The sequence below is a fragment of the Chrysemys picta genome, chromosome 4, assembly GCF_011386835.1.
Source record: "Chrysemys picta bellii isolate R12L10 chromosome 4, ASM1138683v2, whole genome shotgun sequence".
In the NCBI taxonomy this organism is placed as follows: Eukaryota; Metazoa; Chordata; order Testudines; family Emydidae; genus Chrysemys; species Chrysemys picta.
Window position 1 is genome coordinate 46,777,411 of NC_088794.1, and position 15,005 is coordinate 46,792,415.

Genomic DNA, 15,005 nt, shown 5'->3' on the forward strand with positions numbered 1-15,005 from the left:
GGTGAACTCTGCAGTGAACCTGGTGTGAGGAGTTTCACATTTCATTATAAAAGTCTCTCATGGGACTAGCCCACTAACAACATTTTTAAGTCATAGAGCTGCAGATTATGTAGACTCTCCTGCCATTTTGTTATTGAGCTCAGAGTCTATAAAACAGGCAGCTGAACTAACCTAGCACTGGAACTATAAGTAGCAGAAACCCAGATTTTGTAGCATTCACAATTTATTTTTATTCTATAAGATGATTATTAATAATAATTAGTAATGAAACAAACACTTTATTACTGTATCACCCTGAAACCCCACTCCAGATCAGGGGCTGTGCTAAACTCCGTACAAACACATACTGCACCACAGTCCATGACTCAAAATACTCTTGCCCTCAGACTCTGGGTCTTTGATATTGTCTCCACTCTGAATTGCTTTGCTCTGCTATGGTATGAAGGTAGGATTTACCTCACGGAACTGATTCTCTATAGACCCTGCAAATCCTTTATGGAAATCTCTGAAATAAAATCTGTCTTCAAAATTTGTAGCAAGCAATTGATTTCAATGACAGTGGTAAGTAATTACACTGCTCTGGGTGACACAGAATAGTGCTGCAGTTGTTCAGCCACGCTGAGAAATTTTGTCCTTTTAAAGAGCTGTTGCGATAATAAACAGTTGTTAGTTTTAGTTTATAGCTCCAATAAATCATTCAGTGAATGGCTGTTTTGTTAAGGAGTTAAATTGGCCTTGGCTTCATTTCAAAATATTTGACTAACAACAAAAAGGGCATTAACTACTGGTCATGATCAATGATGAAGAATTTTGTTTATGGCTAACAACTTCAGTTTAATAATGAGCTTCTCCTTAGCGTATTATAGGCAACAGGTAAAGTGATGTTATCTGGCTCATTATACTGAAACTGAATGGTGAAAAATATCATCCTAATTCTTGACTCTAATTTCTCCAACACAAAACACTTTTATTCAACCTTCTGCATTTTATGGATACTCATTCATTTTGAAAAGCAGCTAGCCAATTTAGGCACCCAGAATCAATGACCACTTTTGGAAGTCAGGCTAAATCACTTGCCAAGATCACACAGGAAGTCTGTGGCAGAGACATCTGGAACAGAACCCCGATCTCCTGTATCTCAGTTTTGTGACCTCTGAGTACATCTTTCCTCCTAAGTCCTTCTCCTTTACTGGGTTTTTTTTCTGAAGTTATTTTACTGGTTTAAGATTTCATTTTTTAAATCAGGTGTGGCTTTTTATTTCCAGACTTTTCTTAGATCTCTAGCTTCACATTAAACACCCCTGAACAAAGTAACGGCCCAACACAGTCTTTAGATACGCACAGGGAGCTCAGTTGAAGCCTTGTGCACCCATCCAAGGACAGAAGCTATGCCCTGAGACCCCACAATGTATGTGATCACACAGTATATCTGAATGAAATCTACTCCACTGGATCTCTTTTTCTCAGTAGCTTTGCCATTTGCACAGTACTTGTCTTGACAAATCACTTTCGTCTGTAATTATGTGCTGAAAACCCACTCTGGAGGAAACTGAGTTGAACTCAATATTTCAGAATCACATACAAAAATCAGGGAAATTCTGAGTCATAGCTGTCACTCCATTTTTAACTTACCCCGTTGTTCTCAGGTACTGCAGGGGTCTTTGAGTGCTGGGTGATCTTACATAGCACACATGGTTCTTTCAATGTGAGTGAAGTAAGGAGTGGCAGCATCATTTCTGTGCCTTTGCTAGCTCTGTAGGGTGCAACAGCCTTACCTCCACATTCAGATATACCACGAGCTCCAGCTAATTTTTGGTTTCCTGGGTTCTGAGGACTTGGGCAAGGTTCACAAGTTATTTGTCCTTCCTCATCTTGGTATGTTCCATTAGGGCATAAAACACAGAGTTCTTGTTCCCCATCATAGTATGTTCCAACACTGCAGCTAGCTAACGACAGGAAAAAACATCTGGTCACCAAAATTCAATTTATGTTCTTCAAAGCCAGTAAGTTAAATCGCCAGGTACCAGGTTGCTGAATGACTTGCAGATTGATGCCTTGTACCTCTAAGGCAAATCCACTAGAACAGAACCATGAAAATGCATGGGGCGGGAATGTTCTAGAATTTGGCATAGAGTGAAATGTTCCCTATGAAGAGAAAACCAACTGCTCTAGTATAATGCATAGTGACAGAGACTGCATCAGACTGTATAGACTATTTTGATTTTCAGAACAGATATGGGACATTGAAACATAGGAATTGCCCTATTGTGTCAGACTTATGGTCCATCTAGTCCAATATACCATATCTGACAATGCCCGCTGGGGTGCAGTGTGAGTTCAAAAGGAAGTACCTCTGCACAGCCAACAACCGCACCCATAGGGGATGGTTTGCATGCAGTTGGCCCTGGCAACTCACTCAATTCTCATTGGTGGTTCCAGGCAGTTGTGTGTGCACCACTGTGACCAGGAGCGGCACCAGGGTTTTTGCCGCCCTAGGTGGCAGCGCTCCTCCTCTGAGCATTCGGCGGTGGGGGTCCTTCCGCTCTGCGTCTTCGGGGCACTTCAGCGGTGGGTCCCAGAGCGAGTGAAGGACCCCCTGCCGCCGAATTTCCACCGAGGACAGCAAAATGCCGCCCCCCAAATCCTGCCGCCCTAAGCGACCACAGTCAGCACCGGCCCTGACTGTGACACACCCTGAGACCTTACCTCAGCTGGCATACTAAAGCTAGTGAGGGTAGCTATCTGTGACAACAATTAGTCAAAGGGCATGTCTGGCCCTCAAAGTGCTCTAAGTCTGCTCTTGCAAAGCCGGCAAAAAAACTCCCAAAGGATACCATTGTCAGAAACGGTGCTGGATCAGGAAGAAGGTCATGAGCCAGTTTAAAACCAGGGGAGAGGCTTCAAAGGGCTGACAATGGAGGAAGTACAAATTTAAATATTTTATTTCTGTTTGTTGAACTGAATCAGAAAGTTTAATTTCAACTCAGTTCTATGTTAATCTGTGCCCCCCCCAAATGCTGCCGTGCCTTATGGGAGTTGTAATTCGAGTGCCTCATGAGGTCACTATTGTCCTCTATGGGCTAGGCTTGCCAGACTACATCTCCCAGGATGCAGCATCACCACATAACTTCCATGAGGCACCGTGTTGACTCAACCAGATGGGAGACTGTGGTGAGTCAGAAGAGATGTAGTCCAGGCAGGGGGTCTGCCCCACAGAAAAAATGGGGGCACAAGGCACCCAAACTGCAGAAGCATGCGAGACTCAGATTAATGTCAAACTGACCCAAAATGAAATGTTTTGATTCAGTTCAACAAATCAAATTATTTCATTTCAGGTCGACCCAACCCAAAACAAAATATTTAGTTTTGAATTTCCCAACTGCAAATCAAAAAATGTCAGCATTTTTCCCAGGGAAAAACTTCAGTTTTGCTGAAACTATATTTTCCATCAAAAAACATTTTGACAGAAAATTCCTGACCAGCTCTAACAAACATGCTTTTTAAATTGTATATGTCATAAAGAGAAGGGGAACATTGTAAACATTCACTCCTTCCCCCTAAAATAACAACAGGCCAGGCAGTAGCTCACCAAAAGCCAAATTCTGCTTTGGTCACATCCCTGCAGTCTTCTCTCTGCAGGAGTGTAACCAAGAGCAAAGTTTGGCCCCCGCCATCTAGGCTGTGAAGTAGTTTCCTGAGCACTCATTCGTGTTGGGGGCATTAATTTCAAAATGGCATCCCCAAATCAGCCTTGCACCTATGTGCATAACCCTTGCCCACTCCATAATTTTATCATTCTGGCGGTTGTTTTGCTAAATATGATGGAGAGAAAAAAATGACATGTTCGGCCCTTTTTGGAGGGGAGATAAAGATTTCACAAAACAAGCCACAAACCTCATCATTCAACTCTCCATCATCCCTTAAGATTTTCATCAATTAAATGACATGGGGTGAAACCCTTCCAGCCACAGAGGGGCCACATAGGCCTGAAGCTCGGCAGTATCATTGTAGATCTACTATGCACAGGGTCAGTACAGAGTACAGAAGTACAGAGGCTGTACTAGGGGATTCCACAACCCCTGCCCACCAGGGAGTTGAGTGCCACATGAAGGGAGATTGTAGACACATGTAGGAGTGCCAGGGGCATGGCCACTGCAACTGCAAGCTGCCTAAATCTGCTAATAAACCTCATTTTGGGGGGATCGCAACCTGTAGTCTGTGGTAGTGGCTGGTTATGTTCTTACACTGGCACCCATCACTGTAATATTAGAGCAGCCCAACCACACAGCCACCCACATTTTGCCTCCTACAACTCCTGCACTGGGCCCCGTGCAAAGTCCATTTACTCAGGGGACAAGGATTCCACACTTATTCATATCTGATGTTATTAGAAACAGCTGGCTACCTAACAAATCCCTTTGCACAGACTGTGCTAACAAAGTGCTTGATGCTGAGGGGTGCTGAGGATCTACTATTCTCTAGGAACTGAAAGTGCTCAGCACCTCTTGGAGTTAGTTTCAATAATGGTAAAAATGTACCCAAAAAGCGCAGATTGGGAAAATCAAGTACTAAAAAACCTTTTTGCAATTTCTGTAGAAAAATTCATTTCTGTATTTCTATCCACTGTCTCCTCTGAGACACGCCATACAATGCAAGACTGAAACAGCTCCTGCTTGTCTATGACAGTGATGATCAAAAAATTACATTTTCATGCATCTTTTGCTATTTCATTAATCTGACAGCTGCTAATTATTAAACCTAAATATTAGAATTAAAGAAGCACCAACAGGTTCCAAAGATTTATGCCTCCTTGCTTAAAAGGCAAGAGTTCCCCAGCCCTCTCAAGTACACAAAGGGTATTTATTCCAAATAACTCTATGTGGATAAATGGTGCAATGTATAAGGCTATTTAATCTCACATAGATATTCACTATGGATCATTAAGAGGACATAGCCCATACTCATCCCCATCTCCTGTTTACAGATGATCTAAACGTGGGTCACTTATCTGCTGCCCAATAAACTGAGTATGTAGCTAAACAAAAAGATTTGTTATCCAAGGGACACAGATCTTTCTTTAGGCTCAATTATACATTCTTTTCTCATGGCAAGTAGTACCTGACTACAGAAGTCACCCAGAGAAATCAGTGGCAATTATGTATGTAGTATGAATGATACAACTAATCCTCTAAGCAGGAAACCTAATAAAAATGTTAAACTCAAATTCTTTTGTGTCAATGTTTGTTTAAATAAAGCTAAAAAGTTTGATTTTCATCTCACAAAACCACAAAATGGAAGGTGCCTCATGACACATGAGAAACACTCAGTTTGAAACAAGATTTAAAGATTTTCAAACAAGGAGAAATCAAGAATCCCACTGGCTTTCTTTGCTTCCTCCCCTCCCCTCCCCCAGCAACCTGCTTGTTTTTCTTCAAATGAACAAAAGAACCAATTGCCTCCAGTAGACTTCATTTTTGTAGCCACTGTCTTTGTTTGTCTTCAATGCCCATTAAAATCCCATTCTTGAATCTCATGCAGCTGTTTAAAAAAATATATGTGAAAGCTTTTCTGATGGGAAAAAAGGGGAGGCACCCCCACTGGGAGTCAGGATTACTAGTTACAAAGACATTTAAAGACTCTTCCCCTCTTTTCAGCACTTTACTCTTTGAGCATTTGACCCTATTGACAAATACTATGGTATCTCAGTGGCTAAAGTGAACTTCATAAAAGAGGTCATGATCTAGCATCTAACCATTTTCCTAAGATTCATGCCTTGACTTTATAAGGAAAATCACAAATAACTGATGCAAATTGATTCCTAAGCAGCGTCCTTGAAGTTATTGTTTTTAACAGTTCACAGACTTCGGTCACATGGAGAGATAATGTGTCTTAGGGATTTATGTCTATTATCGTGAAAGCAAGCAGGTTAGCAGTATGAACTGCACTTTCCTCTCTCATTTGAGAATTTATTTCCCATCCCATTTTCAGTGGGGAAAAAATGGTAATGTGTTGGATTTTAGCTACGTGAAAATACATTTACTAATTGCAACAAATGAAAAAGCAGACAGGCCTTTGTGTTTCCCTTTAAACAGATTTTTCATACTTTGTCTTTTAGAATCGCAGTGTCATACAACATGCAAACAATGGGAATCCGCTGTGTTTTCAGTGGTGATTTCTTACTGCTTTGGATTCGCTCAGGCATGTCTACACTTACTGTGGATCGACGCTGTGTGATCAATCCAATGAGGGTCAATTTAGCGGGTCTTAGGTTGACCGCCGATTGCTCTCTTGTTGACTCCAGTACTCCACCAGAATGAGAAGCATAAGGTAAGTCAACGGGAGAGTTTCTCCCATCAACCCAGCATGGTGTAGACACCGCAATAAGTCGACCTAAGGTACGTTGACTCCAGCTATGTTATTCATGTAGCTGGAGTTGCATAATTTAAGTCGACTTAACCCTGTAGTTTAGACCTGCCCTAAGGGCACAAACCTGTATGGTGTTGAGCAACCAACATTATGAACTTCCATGGAAGATGAGATGCTCAGTACCTCCCCAATCAGGCCCTAATATACCAGAGCTATTCACACCTACTGACCACTAAAGAGGCTGTTGTTAATTTTGACACACACATACCCCCAGATGGAATGCTCTTTCATTGAGTTACTACACTGCAGCAGGAGCTTGCAGACGCTCTTGATATATTATGGGAAATTCAAGGAACTGGACACAAGGGCGGCAGCTCTACTGGAATGATATAGCCAAAGTACATCAGCAACACAGTTGTCAAAGCAATGGAAAAAGTGTCAAGAGCTTGCTTCCCCTCTCTCATTGGGAAATGTCCCAGCAGGAGAGGGGGCCCATGATGGATGTTTATCAGCCTATTCTCCCCCTCTTCTCGGATACAAATATTCCAAGTAAATTAGGCACTGATAAGAAACTGTCAATGTTTAAACATTTGATCTTGGTCAGAGTAAGGCTTTAGTGAAACATGGTGAAAGTCCAATCTGCACTACAGAACCAGTGTTTGTAACCACATTAGTGGAGAGCCTTGTTGTAACTAGGCACCCTGACATATATTCGAGATGCAGATAAAGCCATAAAAAAAACCTTCCAGGATGAATCGCCATCTCCTCAAGGATCATTTGGAATTTCCAGTATCCATGAATGACCCCATCTTGAAGTTATAGCATTCAAACCCGCATTCCTTTCAGCACAACGACGTAAGCCTGATGTGGGGGAGGATCACCTCTAGAAGCAAGAAAGTAGTTCAGTCTCCATGCCTGTTCAAGTCCTAAAATTGCTAATAAAGGGGAAATTACAGGGATTTTTTTTTTTTTGTGGTGGTAAGTTTTAGGAGCTACATTCTCAGAGCTGCAAACTGGGAGCCATTTGCAGTGCAAGACAACAGTTTTATTGAATCTACTAACTCAATGCTACATATTCTTATGTGCCAATAGCCTGAATTCTTTCTAACAACTGTCTAGATATCTCTTTAACAGAGCACACTTTAACAATATCTACAAATGGAACTAGGAGACTGGAACATGAAATTCAACTGCACCTAGACCTCGAAACAGCCATCAGCTGTTGAACAGAAAGATCAACTTTCAGTCAACTTGAACTGGATTTGAACCGACAACCTTTAGATGGAAGATTCCATGCTCCTGAACCAGCGATGGCCTTGCTTTTATTATCAACATCTGCCAGGAATGTATATGTAAACACCCAGCACTATAGAAAAGGTAGCAATAGATTTTCTACTAAAGCCTGTCATGTCCCTAGTCTAGGAATTTTATGTCATATTGTGCTCCAATTTGGACCTTGGGAGGTTAAAAGAGGAAGGGTGAGGAAAAAAATATTTTCTTCAAAAAATGATTCCTGACATCAAATGCCGGACAACATAACAAGAGACTTTTCACTGGAACCCCCTTCAACAATATATATTAACTAATAAAACCATCACTGAAAAGGAGACCAACTAAATAAGAGATTGTTACAGGTATGTAGAGATTATAACCCTAATTCAGCCTTTACCTTCAGTGGGACTGCTCATGGTAGAAGAACAGCATATATTTAAGTACGGTACTTTGCTGAATCAGGGTCTATGTAACTGAATTCAATTGTGTGGAAGTAGGTAGAATCTCTGCCATGTCTTTTTCATTGCTACTCTTCTTATTATCTTGTACATAATATTTGTCCAACTGATCTGTCCATCTGAAATAAAGCTAAAGCATTTGCTCCCAGAATCCCTCCCTGATCATTGCAAGGTTTCAACTTCTGCCTAACAATCAAAGAGGAGAGGGGGAAATCATTTGGGAATGTAGAGGAGAAACCAACCCACTATCTAACCCCCACTCCAAACACCAGCAAAGTGTGAAGGGATAAGAAAAGCTTAGGGAAAGAATGATAGGGAGACATTTAAAACAGAAATAAGGGCAACACCTGGAGAAAGGAGATAAAAAATTAAGGAAAACCAGGCAACGTGGAAAAGGAAGTAATCAAATAAATAAAAACAATAAAATCCTGAGGAAGGTGAGACGTTAGGAAAAAAGAAAAGAAAAATAAGAGTGGAAAAGAGATAAAATAGCAACTGAGTGAAGACGGGATTGAGTAATTTATGGAAAAAGAGAACAAATATTGAATTGGAAGGGGGAAATCAGAATAAAGGAATAAAAACTAATGCATATAAAAGAGGAAAATAATGAAAAGGAAAAATTGAGACTGAGGGAGAAAGAAAAGTAAGTCAGAAGAGGCTATAACAGAAGGGGGGAAAATTGGGAGGCGGCAGTCAGGGGACAAGGAGAAGGGGGGGTTGGATGGGTCTGGAGTTCTGAGGGGGGCAGTCAGGGGGCGGGTAGTGGGAGGAGGTGGATAGGTGGCGGGGGCCAGGCTGTTTGGGGAGGCACAGCTTTCCCTACCCGGCCCTCCATACAATTTCAGAACCCCAATGTGGCCCTCAGGCCAAAAAGTTTGCCCACCCCTGGTCTGGACACTACTCAGAGGTGATAAATTCATCCCAGTACTGAGGGCCAGCACAAGGGCCTGTGAATCTATAAAGCAGGCTGTGTGCACTGAGGTGAATTTCATTCAGAGGCAGTCTCCTAAAATTCCAGACATTTATTCTGTTCTAAATAGGATATTTGAAATTTCTGAACCGCAATCTGCCCTTTACTCAATATCCGCACCACAAAGCCCCATCCATGCCAAGAGTCTACCTGCTCCTGTCCCCCTGCCTCTCCCTTCTCTTCGAACCAGTCTATTCAAAATCCTGTTGCCAAAGTTATCTCCCACTCCTGTTATGTCCTTGAATCCGTTCACTGACTTGCTATCTCTTGCTACATAGTCATCCTCGCGTTCAAAGTGCTTCCGTTTCCATGTGTCTTTACAGTGCCTAGCACAGTAGCTTGGGACCTTTGGGAACTACTGCAAAACAAACAACAAACAACTTAATCTCATATCTACCTACATTCCTGAACTAATTTTTTTTCCCTAATACCCCCCTCTTGCTCTCTACAGTCCTCCAAATTCTTTCTTACTGTTTTTTTTCAGCCGCTCTTTAGCTTTACTCCTTCTGGCTGGTGGTGGGAGGTAGCAGTGGTCCCAGTGCCATTTTTACAGTGCACAGCCAGAAATGGTGCCATAGTCCTTAGTGAGGATTCTAGCCCTGTCCCTTCAGGGCCTATCCTGCCCACACTGAAGCTTCCATTGACTTCAGTGAGGCAGGATCGGGCCCCCAATGCAGACATTTTGCAAGCCAGCTTGTAAATGGAAAATAAAGTAAATGCAAAGATTGATCATTTAGGTTCCTCTCTGACATAACAGGCAAAGACTAAGGGCAGGCTGACTGCAGATGGGCAGAGGATCAGCACTATGGAGGACAGAACTAATGAACTAAACTCATCCACTGCTAAACTTATGAAAGATTCAGAAAACTATGTTTTAAGAGACAAAATAGATTAATTTGAAAATAGATCACAATGCAGTAACCTAAAAAGAACTCCCAGGGCAGAGGCACAGAAAGAGTGGAGCCCAAAGATCTCTGAGTATTTTGTTTGCGATGTAACTGGAGAAAATGGAGCACCAATTCAGTTCCCAATACCACTGAACAGCTTATCTGAGTCCCTCCTCTTGATGTTTGTGCTCACAGGGACATCCTCTGTTTTAGTTAATGTGGCAGAGACTAGCTATGGCCAGAACAATCTTTCTTACCATTCTGAAGAAGCCTCCTTTTCCCCAGATTTTAGCACAGAAATGCAACGAAAGCTTCCTGAGTTTTAATGAGTAAGAAATGGCTCTGCAAATTACAGGGAAATAATTACACACATCCTCTCACATGGCTCTGCATGTCCCAGTTCCTATTTATAACTAACTCACTACAGGTCTGGATGACAGAAAATGGTCGCCAAGAAAATCAGGACATAGTTTAGCCATAGGAGTTCTGATTTTTTGTGTGCAATCAATCTGCCCTATGGTATTTCTAGTTTGCTCATCGCCATATTAGCTAAGCACCATTATCTTTCTCCAGTCAGATTAATTCAGTCAGCTTGTAAACTGACATACTGTCTCAAGTTAAGTATGTTTTATCTCTCTTACCCAAAACGTTATAGTTTATAGCACCATGTTTTTTGCTTTTTCTGCCTTTAACTGTAGTCAACAGGCAAAAGTGGCTGCATTTCAGAGTTGCTGTATGAATGGAGTTCATAAAGCCTTTTGACATATATCAGGATGAAGGATGTTGCATATAAATATCGTATATGATATGATATCAATAGAGATCTGTGAAATGGGTAAGAGGAGAGGAAACATATGATTGGCTTTTGAAATGGTATGAGGGTAATTATCTGGTACAACCTCACATGTTGGAAATCATTAGCCAGTTTTTTGCCGTCCCTTAAATCATTTGTCCATATGAGATATGCCCATAAACTGCTCACTCAAAGCACGGAACATGAAGAAGGGAACAACCATATCAAGCGCCCATGCCCTCCTCAACTCTCTGTTGCACCACAGATTCCAGAAGGGACTTTCCCCTCCTTTCTCCACTAGAAAGACTTGAAAACTTTTCAATATCCACAGTCAGTGAAGCACCCAAAGCTTTTCCCAGCCTTATTACAAAGCTACTAAGAATGAAATGAAACTTCCAGCTCATTTCTGACATTCCTGAGCAGTTTGGGTGCTGTGTACATCCAGCTCCCTTGGACCTGGCCTCCTTGCAAAAAGGTGTTTAACCATTAATTATGTTTTCTTATTATATGAAATTCAGAGATGCTTCCAAGTTTTCCAGAGTTTGCACATCCAGAGCAGAAAAGGGTTGCTGCTGGAAGACGCACTAACAAAAAGTCAATTTTAGTTTGACAAGCATTTTAAAGGCTTATTGGTTACATACTGCATACACTGTGCGACTTGAATTAGCCGTCATGGTCATTAGGCCCCTATTAAGATAACATCTGACTCTTCTCCCTAAACCTTTGTCCTTTGGAAGCATTTATCACTGGCCGCGTTATGGTGGCACACACTAGTGCCAAGATCATTAAGATTTGCTCGGTATTCCCCTATAAAAACCCTGCTTTCTGTGAGTTTATAACTCAGCTGTAAAGTGTCTTTGTCACACAAGGCCTCAACTAGCAAAGAGAATGTAATTTCATTAAAATCTGCTTTGGGTTGGGGACTAGACAAAGATGATATGTTTGCATATTCAGACACTAAGTGAGACTCACAGCGAAACCCATTAACATCATAATTAAAAAACATATTTGGTAAGCTACAAGGACAATTAAAGATCAATACTATCCCCACTTCCTAACTCCTTATAGGCAATATGTCATCTACAAGGAAGTGCAGAATAGAGTACTTGCTCTGCTTTGTTACCCCAATCACACATGCTCTGAACCCAACATAAATTCCCACTGTGCACAATATCTTACACCTCCTTATACTGTTTTCCTTTTTTACTCTGGTGAAGCTCCCTCACTCTCTCCCCATCCCTCAGTGCTCACCAATCCTGAGCAAGATGTTGAAACGGATGCAAAGGGGTTTGTCCCAAAGTTAGGTTTGTTTCACACTGTGCTTACCACATCTGTTATCCACACGCATTTGTCCCATGCCACAGAACTCCTGTAGATTCAAGAGTCTGGGAGACTTTTTGGCCACTTCATGGTCCATACCAGAGAGACGAACATGGAATTGCTCCCTGTTGATTACCTTCCGCAAGGTTCTAATTGTTTTGCGGAGTCTCTTCTCAGTCCTTTTTCGAGCACAGCTCAAATCACATGTGTCTACAAGGTAACAAGGATGAAAATTAGGAGCAGAGAACTTCAGTATAAATGACAGTTGCGAGAATATTTGGTTTAAAACACTGTCAATGCAAACAACTGAGAATGCAAACTGTGTGACGCGGGGTGAAATCTTTAAGGAGAACACCAGCAGGCCAGAAGAAAATTAACAAACGGACAATTTTTAATGATTTTAGGGACTAGGCATAAATATCATACTTTCCAAACCAGTAAAATGAAGCTTCAAAACAGGAGATACTTTTTGTATTATTATTTTTTGCATAAAGATGAAAGTGAAAGAAAGAAATTAAGGATCAAACTGCAAGAAGCCTTCCATTGCATTTTGGATTGTTCTCCAACCAACCTGTCACCTCCTTTTGGTTTGTTTCAAGCTCAAAGTCCACTGTGATAAACATTTCTTTAGCTGTCGTGGGTCTGCTGACGGCTCCGAGAACTTTCTTGCCAGAGCTGCATTTTAGGTTTACATAGTAGAAGCTCTCCATTACTGAGTTATGATTATCTGTATGAACAAAATTAAAGGAAGCGAAAGCTTGGCCAACTGTATTACTGGACATTCACTACAGCTCAGTAAATATTTTGTTATGAAGACTGCTAGGGGACTAAATGATTAACTCCAGATGCTAATAAACTACAAGCAACTGGGCTGGATCCTTGGCTAGTGTACTTTGCTGTAGCTTCAGTGACTTCAATGGACCAATAGCAACTTACACCAGCTGAGGATCTGGCCTTAATGCACATAAGGGACTGTCCACACTGAGATTAGAACCTTGCTAAAGCTACCAGATGGCTTAAATGTAGCTGCCGCTAGCAGGATCCTAGTGTATCTTTTTTGGCCTGTGTAAACATATTAGAACTATTTTCAGGTTTTCCCTGCACAGAATAGGTTAGTCTTTAGTACAGTTTTCAAGGGAAAAACTCTTGCCTGCTCTGGTCTGAGAGTGTGTGAAAGCTATGCTAGCTTACCACAGTTTTTCCACACAACTGGGCCTGGTCCCAGTATGCACAGGCCTTACAGAGACTATTGTTTAAAGTTTCCCTAAGGAAACGAGTTCAATTTAAGGAAACATCCTGAGCACGTTTTGGCTCTGGGATAAATATATGTTCTTGCTAAGTGTGTAGTACAGATGATCACTCCTATTCTTTCAAAGCCAAACAAATTGACATGCTGATTTGATTCTTCATATTCAATTGAGTAAAAAATTCACCATAATATGACCACGTGCTGAGTCCTCATTCTGCATCTTGTTTGCATTATAAAGAATATTCAGACTCATCTCAAACAGTGCCCTGTGGGCAGATCACATAGTCCCCCTTGTTTCCAGCTGCCTTTACAGGTTTCCAGCTCATCCTTTCACCAGAAAGAAGCTGGAAACAAGTGGGAGGAGCCAGCCTTGTCGCTGTGTCCATTAGGATCTACTGCTGCATAAGTGGAAGAGAAGAGAACCAGAGCCAACCTTGGGGACCACAGTCACCAGAAGGAGAAAAGCCAGGAGCTTCTTCAATGTGGCATCAGGGGCACAGTATGATCATTCGGTCAGGGCCCAGGGAGACAGAGGAGGCAGGAGATGTGACTGGGAAGAGTCATGGTCCATAGGATCAACAGGGCAAGGAGAGGCAGTTTGCAAAGTTCTCGGACTATTAAGATGCAGCCCATGCCACGAAAATGTTTCAGAATCCCTGAATTACAGCATTAGGCTGCTTACTTTCATGTATACATCCTTACCTGGTATTATCTGTTGCAGACCTTCTCGAAACATCTCAGTCTTTTTCAAACTACATGTTCCTTCATTAAACTTAAAGGTTACACTTGTCTTGATGGTTGAGGTATCTTCAGAGAGAAACAAGGAAGTGTGACTTTCAATGAGAAAAAGACTGGAAATACTAAGGCAATGTCAAGCAGGTCACTAAAATGACATTATAACCTGTAAAACTATCCATCACTAAAATGCTGCTTTTTGTGTGTGCAAAAAGCTGGATACCAGTTTTCTTCGGCTGGTAAGTTAGTTTATAACTAGAACTGGAGTAACAAGCTGTGATATATTTTATTTAACAAACCAGGAACAATAACGATCATAGGGCAAGGTCCTCAGCTTCACTGAACTCAAAAGAGATATGTCATTTAACACCAGCTGAGGATCTGTCTCCCTACACTTATCTATAGTAGCACCTTTCATCCACTTAGCTCCCAAATGCTTGATACATTTTACTATTCAGCTAAACAAGCTATATGTTATATATAGCCAAAATATTTCCACCTGGGTGCCTCAAGAGAGGCACCTAAATCCTCAGCTCCGCTGTTCACCTTAGCTACTGACCCTTTTCTGTATTCTCATTTGCAGGAATGTGGGAGATGCTGTTGAAGCAGCGCACGGACTTTGAGGAGGGTCGTTGTATGTGTGTTGTGCACACTCGGGTAAAGAAGAGGAAGCAAAAATTAAGGTGGTAAACTGAAGGAGAGAACACCACAAAAACTGAATAATATACCCCTGTTTTACACTGCCCTACTACAAGAGATGAGCCAAGTCATGCAGCATGTAAGTCTAGTAATTACCCAGGCAAGTAGTTTCATTTGTATATTGCTGTTTTTTCTTAAGCTGAGAAGAGCTGCCACAGGTCAGAGTGTAGGCGTCTTGCATTCCTAACAGACAGATTATACAGGCAGACGTTAAAGGCAGGATGGAGGCTGCACACACAGACTGGGGATATCCACA

The 15,005-nt window shown here is 41.7% G+C and overlaps 1 protein-coding gene across 3 annotated transcripts in view; it reads right to left on the bottom strand.

Moving 5' to 3' along the window:
* SCUBE2 (signal peptide, CUB domain and EGF like domain containing 2) overlaps positions 1 to 15,005 on the bottom strand; it is a 75,733-nt gene that overhangs the window by 16,469 nt on the left and 44,259 nt on the right. For 2 of the 3 annotated variants that reach the window (XM_005291706.5, XM_024101634.3), the window contains 5 exons: positions 14,846 to 14,932; positions 14,018 to 14,122; positions 12,638 to 12,793; positions 12,073 to 12,276; positions 1,776 to 1,946 (listed from right to left, as the gene is read on the bottom strand). In XM_005291706.5, the coding sequence (XP_005291763.3) occupies positions 1,776 to 1,946; positions 12,073 to 12,276; positions 12,638 to 12,793; positions 14,018 to 14,122; positions 14,846 to 14,932 (723 nt within the window). The remainder of the gene's footprint in view (positions 1 to 1,775; positions 1,947 to 12,072; positions 12,277 to 12,637; positions 12,794 to 14,017; positions 14,123 to 14,845; positions 14,933 to 15,005) is intronic. The other variant, XM_024101635.3, reaches the window with a different exon arrangement.